Raw genomic sequence first — 10,472 nt, forward strand, 5'->3', positions numbered from 1 at the left:
GAAAGTATGTTAAAGTGCAAGGAGAATGGAAAGTCAATAATGGAACTAACAACAAAACAAAGAAAGCTAAAAGAATTTGGGTTTCAAAGACCAACACAAAGAATCCTCCATTGTCAGTATGCTTTAGGACTTCACTATCAACGGATAAATGGTACTTGGACAGCGGATGTTCAAGGCAAATGACCGGTGATAGGACCAAGTTCACTACTTTGAAACACAAGGATAGGGGATACGTCACCTTTGGCGACAATGCCAAAGGTAACGTTATTGGTGTCGAGAAAATAGGTAAAGAACCTTCTCTTACCATTGATAATGTATTATTGGTAGAAGGATTAAAACACAACCTTTTAAGCATAATCCCATTAAGTGACAAAGGGTTCGAAATAACTTTTAAGAAAGAAAAATGTGTTATCCAAAATCCTAAGAAAAATAAAACCTTATTTACAACTTATAGGATAAATAATGTTTATTATATAATTCTTGAAAGCTTAGTAAATCAGAGCGTAACTTGTTTGGCAGCAATGAATGAAACAAGTTGGCTATGACATAGGAAACTAGGACATGCTAGCATGGACCTATTATCCAAATTATCAAAGAAAAATCTTGTAAAAGAACTACCAAATACTAAATTCATAGAAAACAAGATGTGTGATGCATGCCAAAAGGGAAAGCAAGTTGAAACAAGTTTCAAAAATAAAAAATACATACCTACTAAAAGACCTCTAGAATTGCTGTACGTAGACTTATTTGGTCCAACTAGAACCTTAAGCCTATGAGGTAAACAATATGCTTTTGTAATAGTAGATGATTATTCAAGATTCACTTGGGTATTATTCTTAGCAAAAAAAGATGAAGCTTGTGACATACTAATCACATTATGTAAGAAATTACAAAATGAAAAGGGCTATAATATAACAAACTTCAGAAGTGATCAAGGTAGGGAGTTTAAAAACAAAAATGTTGAAAAATTATGAAATGAATATGGAATAAGTCATAATTTTTCAGCACCTAGGACTCCACAACAAAATGGAGTTGTTGAAAGAAAAAATAGAACCTTACAAGAAATGGCAAGAACTATGTTAAACGAAAATAGTTTACCTAAATATTTTTGGGCAGAAGTTGAGAATACAGCTTGTCACATCATAAATAGAGTATCCATACAATCTAATATAGACAAAATGCCATATGAATTATGGAAAGGAAGAAAACCCAAAATTTCTTACATTCATGTATTTGGTTACAAATGCTTTATCCTTAATACTAAAGATGATCTAGGAAAATTCGATGCAAAATCTGATGAAGGAACTTTCTTAGGTTACTCAACAAATAGTAAAACTTATAAGGTTTACAATAAAAGAACTCTTACAATTATTGAATCAATACACATAACTTTTGATGAATCAAATGATCATGTCGACAAAATTAAGATTGATGAAAAAGAAGATATTTCACAAAAAGAAGAAGATATTGAAATAAAAGAAAAAAATAATAATGAAGCTTCAAAAGAAAACACCATTGAAAATCTAAAACTACCTAAAGAATGGAGATATGCTAAAAGTCACCCAAAAGACCAAATTCTTGGAGAACCATCAAAAGGAATAACCACTAGAGCCTTATTAAAAAACATTTGTAACCATTATGCTTTCTTGTCTCAAGATGAACCCAAAAATATTGAAGAATCCTTAAAGATGACTCTTGGATTATAGCTATACAGGAGGAATTAAATCAATTTGAAAGAAGTCAAGTATCAGAACTTATACCTAAACCCAAAGATAAGTCAATCACAGGCACTAAATGGGTGTTTAGAAATAAAAAGGATGAAATTGGGGTAGTTGTAAGAAATAAAGTTAGGCTTGTAGCACAAGGTTACAATCAAGAAGAAGGCATTGATTATGAAGAAACCTTTGCTCCTGTAGCAAGGATGGAAGCAATAAGGATTCTTCTTGCCTATGCAGCCTATAAAGACTTCAAATTATACCAAATGGATGTAAAAAGTGCATTCCTAAATGGCTATATTAATGAAGATGTTTACGTTAAACAACCACTAAGTTTTGAAGACTCTAAAAATCCAAATCACGTATTCAAGCTAACTAAAGTCCTATATGGATTGAAACAAGCTCTTAGAGATTGGTATAATAGACTAAGCAAATTCCTACTCCAAAACAATTTTTCAAGAGGAAAGCTAGATAACACCTTATTTATAAAAACCAAAGATAATGATATGCTTGTAGTACAAATTTGTGCTGATGATATTATATTTGGAGCAACTCATGAAAACTTGTGTAATGAATTGCTGCAACTATGCAAAGAGAGTTTGAAATGAGCATGATAGGAGGGTTAAATTACTTTCTAGGATTACAAATCAAACAACCTAAAAATGGAATTTTCATAAATCAAACTAAGTATATTAAAGACACGTTAAAAAAGTTTGATATGGAAGAAAGTCAACCTATAGGAACTCCCATGAACACCTCAACTAGTCTAGACAAGGATGAAAAAGGGAAACAAGTTGATACCAAGCATTACCGAGGCATGATAGGAAGCTTACTTTACTTAACCACTAGTAGACTAGATATCATGTTCAGTGAATGTATGTGTGCTAGGTTCCAATCGGCTCCCTAGGAATCATATCAAATAGCAGTGAAACGAATCCTTACATATTTGCTAGGCACATTAGATTTAGGATTATGGTATCCAAAAGGAACTGAGTTTGAAATGATGAGTTATTCAGATGCAGATTATGCGGGATGCAAAATAGATAGAAAAAGCACTAGTGGGACTTGTCACTTCTTAAGACACTCACTAGTTTCTTAGTTTTCAAAGAAACAAAATTCTGTAGTATTATCTATAGTTGAAGCAGAATACATAGCAGCTGGGAGCTGTTGTGCTCAAACTTTATACATGAAACAACAATTAAAGGACTTCAAAATTCAATACCAAACAATCCCCATAAAATGTGATAAAACAAGCGCGATAAATATTTCAAAGAATCTAGTATCACATTCAAGAACTAAACATATTGATACATGTCGTCATTTCTTAAGAGATAATTTAGACAAGAAAGAAATAGTACTTGAATTTATTAATACTCATGATCAATTAGCTGATATATTTACCAAACCATTAGCTGAGGATCAATTTGTATTTATCCGATGGGAATTAGGCATGTTACATGTTGACCTTATTGGTCACACCCAATTTTGATTATGACAAATACTCATTGTGTCTAATGGGTGTTTGAGGTTTTGTGCAAGAACTAAGAGTGTTAAAATCAAGATGAGCACAAAGCAAGTATAGCCTGAAGACCAATTTATATTTAGTGTTGTAATATATTTCATTTGTGAAAATTGGTCTGTAATAATAATTAGGTCTCTGGTTTGTAATAAGCTCACACACATCACATGCATGATAATACATAAGCTCAAACAAACCATGAATGAAAAATGACCTTAGAAAGACCTCAGGGTTTTCCCTTCGGTCGACCGACACTAGACTTTTTTGGTGCCTTTAATTTGACCCCAAGTGACCTTAGGGCACTCGCTTTTGCACTTACATGTATTAGGCACTTAAATAGGGTTTGTATGTTTCGAGACTGGATCAAAATGCACACATTGTGCACTTTTGGTCAACCAGGCGAAGGCAGTTCATTTTGCCTTGGTTGACCGAAACAGGCCTGGGTCAATAGTTGACCAAGGCCCTAGTCGATCGACCCAGTATAGTTCAAATCCCCCAGTAGACCGAAACCCCCTGAGGTCAACATATTGACCATATGGTCAATCGAGACAAAAATGAACTCCAACTACCTGGTTGACCAAGGTTCTTCAGGAAAAATCTCAACAGTCTGGTCGACCGAACCATACAGTTCAAAATGGCCCGGTTGATCGAACCTCGGTAAAATGGAAATTCGCCTTTGTAGAAACACTTTTGATCGACCGACCATTCAGCTCAAAATCCTCCTAGTCAACCGAACCATATGAGATCTGGTCGACCAAAACCTTTCTGGTCGACCAAACCTCTCAGGTTGCCTTGATTTTTACCGCAGTTAAACATTTTTTAAACATGGTTTATTTGAAATGTCATTTTAAACTTTCCTAATAATACCCAATAGGTCCCTAACGGTCATATCTCTTCCCATGTCTACATATATGAGATCATTTGTGCAAATTAGCAAGAGATTAGCCACTTTGATTAGGAGAAATTCTCTATAATTTCCAAATCTTATAATACTCATATCTAAGCCCCAACCACTCATACTTACCTTCTCTTGTTCCTCAAACTCTCTGTAAGTTGATTGAGTGTTTGTTTGGAAAGGTTTACTCTCCTTGTTCTGCTTGGTTGATACAATTTTATTGAGAGCTAAACCTAAGTATTCTTAGGGGACTTTGTTAATAAGTCTCTCCTAAGAAAACTTTTTTTTGATCTTCTAAGGTTGTATATTCATTGCAATATCTTGAGAAGATCGTATAGTATTTTGGTTGCAAAATCATTTCCTAATAACTTTCAAATATCTATTGTGCTTTATATTGAAAAATATATTTGAAGAGATATTTGTTTATGTGATAGTGATCTTTATTGTAATATTCATTCACTCATATATTATTTGCTGAATACAAGGATTACATATATTTTGCAAACCAAACATATGCATTACTTGAGCATCATACGATTGAGAAAATCTGGTGATTGAAATATATATATATTTATAGATACATATATGTTGGTTGATTAATATCTTTATTTGAGCACGTTGATTGAATACCTTGTGACACAAAGATTATACTGGTTTGCACTCTCACGCACAGATTACACCGATAGTAAATCTATTTAAGAGTAGACATCTTAATACCACACTGAGCTTACATATTAAATCATATTGTGGTGTTTGTGATTGCGCGTATTTGGGTACATATCTGCTTTGCACGAAAGCACAATCATTGTACCATTTGATTGTAATACACATCTATTGTATTTCCAGGAACGGGCTTGAAGAGGGAGACTAGCCCTGGAATAGTCCCGGATTGACTTAGACCTGGTTAGGAAAGCTAGGTACGCCATCCTATTAAGGCGTGTAGGTTGAGGTCAGCCCCGCTAATTGACCTGATTATGGTTGAGGTCAGCCCTGTGCTAATTGACTTGGTTGTAAGCGATGCCGCTCCACCCTTAAGTAAGCTATTAGTGGAATCTTCAGGCTTGCGAGCTAAAGGCGGGGACATAGGTACAGTTCGTTGAACCCCGATAACATATCACGTGTTTGTTTATATTTCCACACTTTATATTTATCGCACGTGTATGTTGTTATGTGAATGATGCGCTTGATTTAAATTTCGGTTTATTATATTTATCAGCGTATTTGGAAGTGCATAAAAAGACCCTAGGTTACAATATTCTACTAACATCTAGTTCAACCTAGGATAAAAGTGTAAAATTCCAATTCACACCCCCTCTTGGGAATACACCAATTCTAACAATTGGTATCGGAGCCTCATTGCACCTGACTTAAACGATTTTGCAAAAAGATCGCAATGGCTCACATTGGTGTATCCCTATTTAGTGAGGGATAGTCACTTTCCTGTCCTCCATTATTTTGTGGTGTCGACTACACCACTTGGAAAGTCAGAATGACCATATTCTTGAAGTCTATGGACTGGAGGGTCTGGTTTGTGACTTCTAAAGGAAGATGTGCACAAATAAATGAAAATGATTTTAATGTGATTAATTATAATGCCATGGACATGTTATATCTTGCGTTGGATTCTGAAATTTTTGTTCAGTTTGTGGCATGTCATACTGCAAAAGAAATCTAGGATGAACTAGAAAAGAAATATGGAGAATCCTAGGAGAAAGAGATCACTCCTCCAAATGCTCTGAGTTCAAAAGATCAGGAGGAGGCAAATCATAAGCATATAACATTTACAATCAATGAGGTATATGATTCCCATTCTATCTCTTTTGATGATACTTGTGCTGAATGCTATGTTATGTCACATGCTGAATCATTTATTGAACATAATGATAGTTTTGTTAATATTGCATGTGATGATTCATCTGTTGATTCCTATAATATATTTCTTGATGAATCTTTAAATATTTCTTGTGATAATTCTTATGTTGAATGCTATGTTATGTCATATGATGAATCATCAAATATTCCCTATGATAATATTGTTGAACATGCATGCAATGATTCATATAATAACTATGACATATCTTTTGATGAATCATATGCTGAATTAAATATTAAAAGCATGTTATCGCATGAAAATCTTGAAAAGACTTTATTGAAAATGCACAAGTTTCTAGTTAGAGTTTCTAAGCATAAAATATTTTTGAAGAGTGAGAACAAAAGAATAGAAAAACAATTAAAGGGGTTGGAAAATTTTCATGCTATTCTTGAAAAGAAAAAGATTGAGAAAATATTGAAAATTGCATGCTTAGATAAAGAAATAGATGATTATTCTAGATTTACACTCAAAGCTAAAATGAAAAGAATAATCATAATAAATCCTTTGGAGTTAAAAGAAATAAATCATTTAAAAAGGGTTCATTTTATAAATTCCATTGTCATCAAAATTTTCATGCCTCATTAAGTAAAAACATAATAAATAAGCATATCCCTTCACGAAAATGCAATACCTGCTTATTTTGAAAATCATTTACTTAAAAGTGCCAGAGGCTTAGAAAAAGAAATGAAATGGATAATTAGCAAAGTGAACCCCGTAGGATCTAAGGAAAATGGATTTAAATTAATACTATTTAATTATTTAATGCTTCCTTAGATCTTAGGTTTAGGTTTAGGGGGTTCTAAAGACTGTAGGTTTAGGAAGTGGTTGTTGCTTAAAAATGAAAATCTTAGTATATGCACTCACTAAACACTATCCAGTCATACTAAGAATCTTTATCCACTTCCAAATGGACTGGGCATCATTGCTAGGCAAATATTTCCAAAATGCTTAACTCATACTTTAAAATAAAACATCTTAAGTTAAGCAACTATTGTCCATTGCACAAAAATGAACTTTAGGGTCTCATCCTATTCTATATATCTTTAACCCTAATCTCATCAACCAAACTCTAGTCATCACCTTAGTATAAGCACTGTTCATTAAAATTCCATATTTATTGTGTGCTTATTAAAAGTCATCATTCTCAACCAAGATTAGAGGCAACCACTAAGGGATTCACATTTCATTGATAAAATCAAAATATTCCCTTTGAACCAAAAATACAAAAATCCTCTAATTTTGGTTTATCTCATCTATAGGAAATCTTTACCAAACCATGATCATATTTGGTAAGGTTTCACCTATCTACTTGTATCTTTGCTTTAGATTATAATTATATTTATAGGATACTTGCCATTCTCTGAAGAGTATTGTTCACGACATTCACATATCCTATGTGCTCTTTGCCCAAGCATGAACATGATTACTAAGCACAAAAACATTTTTGAAAATGTCCACTCATTCTACATACTCTTCTAAACTAAATGATAATTTGATTGTCAAGAGTATTTACTCATTTTCACTTCACAAGCTCTCAAATTATTAAGTCATATCTTTTAGAGCTTTATATACTTAGAGATGAGTTGAATGACTAACTTGATTGCCTAGGTCTCAAACTAGATGAATGCATAAAATTCAAGTAGACCTATGCATGTATACTTGAAATTGAAAGTCATTCTAACTTGTGTCTCTCACACATATCGAAATTCATATCAATAGCAATACTGGCTTAGCTCACTTAAAGAAATATCTATTGTGACTATTTGGTCCTCTAAGCCTATTCATCCAAAGCCAAGCATATATCATCAAAAATCTTAAAACACTTGGCTAAAGAACTAGAAAATTAAAATGACATAAATTGAATAAGTGCATAACTCAGAGGGAGCATTAGTCTTCATGAATATATATACATTAAATGCTCTCATGAATTTTTGTCTTTCATGCCCATATGCCTTCATATGAAAAGCACTGAATTCCTACTATTCATTATGCATTAAATGAGTATATCTTATAATGGATAGTTTATCTTTTGTATCATCTGCTGATTATACTACTAGATTGCATGCCTGTGTTGAAAACCTCCTACATAGCGGATGCAGTCGATGAGAATTGCATGCTGGTAGTGGATTATAGGTTCTCGCATGCTCAAAATACTATTTTGAATTAATTGCTTGAATGTATCAGGTTTTGGTGGATGAAAATTTGGGAAATGTCTGATTTATAGACGGCATGCTGCTGAAATTTTGACAGGATTTTTCCCAAACCAAAACCTTGTGTTAAAGATGATTATGATGAAATTAATTTTAAAATATTTTTGAAAGGATGAGTGAAAACTCAAGTAGATAATTAATCTTCATCCTAGCATAATCATCAATTGTTTAGAAAGGCTCAGATCCATCCCTATAGGAAGCGCATAAATGATCCATAGGCATCACTTTCATTTTATTAAATATCGAGGCTCTTGAGAATACCTAAAACATTATATCTAGTGCTTAAAGGCTTATGTTTTGATATGAAATTTTCTTGGGTCATGAACATTATTGCATGCGTTAATATATATCTTCTTATGCATCCATGGTCTATAAGGACAACCATACTAATCAAATGATAACATACAATTGACAAATACTCAGTATAGTTGATTTTAAAGATTTTGATTGATGGCTTATACTACTAAGCATAATGAAATTAATCTTTGGTTAGTATAAGTAGTTAAAGAATCTAAGCACATATTCAAATTGAAAGGGGGAGCTCTCTCATGGGAACTTTCCAAGTCTTAGCAACTAATTCTATTGTTGGCTTATCTTTTTGCTTTAGACTTAGTAAAGGTTGATTATTGATTGTGTGCCTATTTTATATATACTTTTATTGCATGCTTATATTGATTATCATCTGTATTGCACAATTTGTCCAATTCATGTTTATATTGATATTTTATTTTCTTGATTGGATCATACTGAACTGTTTGAGTAGTTGTGGATAAATTGTTAGGAAATTTCAACTCAAACAGGTTACACTTATACAGGTTTTCTTTTGGAAAGTCTGGTTTACAAACGGCACTCTACCAAAATTTTCAAAAAAAATTTCCAAAATTATTCTTGTATAAATGTAATAATCACCCATTACCTAGGATTTTAATTCAAATGGCCCTTTTTATTGTTGCCAAAAGGGGGAGATAGAAAGGGGCAAAAATAATGGGTTTGTTTACATAAAGGGTTTGTTTAAAAATACATTGGATGCATATTGTGAGGGGAGCCTTCTTTGGCTTAACCCTATATTTTTGCTTGTCGTATTTATCATCATCAAAAAGGGGGAGAATGTTGACTTTATTGGTCACACCCAGTTTTGATTATGACAAATACCCATTGTGTCTAATGGGTGTTTGAGGTTTTGTGTAGGAACTAAAAGTGTTAAGATCAAGATGGGCACAAAGCAAGTATAGCCTGAAGACCAATTTATATTCAGTATTGTAATATATTTCATTTGTGAAAATTGGTCTGTAATAATAATTAGGGCTCTAGTTTGTAAGAAGCTCACATACATCACATGCATGATAATACGTAAGCTCAAACAAACCATAAATGAAAAATGACCTTAGAAAGACATCAGGATTTCGACCGACACCGAACTTTTTTGGTGTCTTTAATTTGACCCCAAGTGACCTTAGGAAACTCACTTTTACACTTGCATGTATTAGGCACTTAAATAAGGTTTGTATGTTTCGAGACTTAACCAAAATGCACACATTGTGCACTTTCGGTTGACCAGGCCAAGACAGTTCATTTTGCCTTAGTCGACCGAAACAGGCCTGGGTCAATAGTTGACCAAGGCCCTGGTCGACTGACCCAATCTAGTTCAAATCCCCCGATCGACAGAAACCCCCTGAGGTGAAGATATTGACCATCTGGTTGATCGAGACAAAAATGAACTCTAACTACCTAGTCGACCAAGGATCCTCGGGAAAAATCCCAACGGTCTGGTTGACCAAACCATCTAGTTCAAAATGGCCCGGTCGATCGAACCTCGATAAAATGGAAAATCGCCTTTGGAAAGGCACTTTCGGCCGACCGACCATTCAGTTCAAAATCCTCCTAGTCGACCGAATCATATGAGATCTGGTCAATCGAAACCTTTTTAGTCGACCAGACCTCTCGGGCTGTCCTGATTTTTACCACAGTTAAACATTTTTTAAACAGGGTCAAAATATTTGAAATTTCATTAAACTTTCCTATTAATACCCAATAGGTCCCTAACGGTCATATCTCTTCCCATGTCTATATATATGAGATCATTTGTGCAAATTAGCAAGAGATTAGCCACTTTGATTAGGAGAAATTCTCTGTAATTTCCAAATCCTATAATACTCATATCTAAGCCCTAACTACTCATACTTACCTTCTCTTGTTGCTCAGACTCTCTATAAGTGGATCGAGTGTTTGTTTGGAAAGGTTTACTCTCCTTGTTCTGCTT

General features: G+C 33.6%; 1 protein-coding gene across 1 annotated transcript in view; it reads left to right on the top strand.

Annotated features, from left to right (window-relative positions):
• Positions 1-249: 249 nt before the first annotated feature.
• LOC131155933 (uncharacterized) overlaps positions 250-10,472 on the top strand; it is a 17,060-nt gene continuing 6,837 nt past the window's right edge. The window contains exon 1 of the mRNA XM_058109390.1: positions 250-258. Within this exon, the coding sequence (XP_057965373.1) occupies positions 250-258 (9 nt within the window). The remainder of the gene's footprint in view (positions 259-10,472) is intronic.

This window comes from Malania oleifera, chromosome 5 (assembly GCF_029873635.1).
Source record: "Malania oleifera isolate guangnan ecotype guangnan chromosome 5, ASM2987363v1, whole genome shotgun sequence".
In the NCBI taxonomy this organism is placed as follows: domain Eukaryota; kingdom Viridiplantae; phylum Streptophyta; class Magnoliopsida; order Santalales; family Ximeniaceae; genus Malania; species Malania oleifera.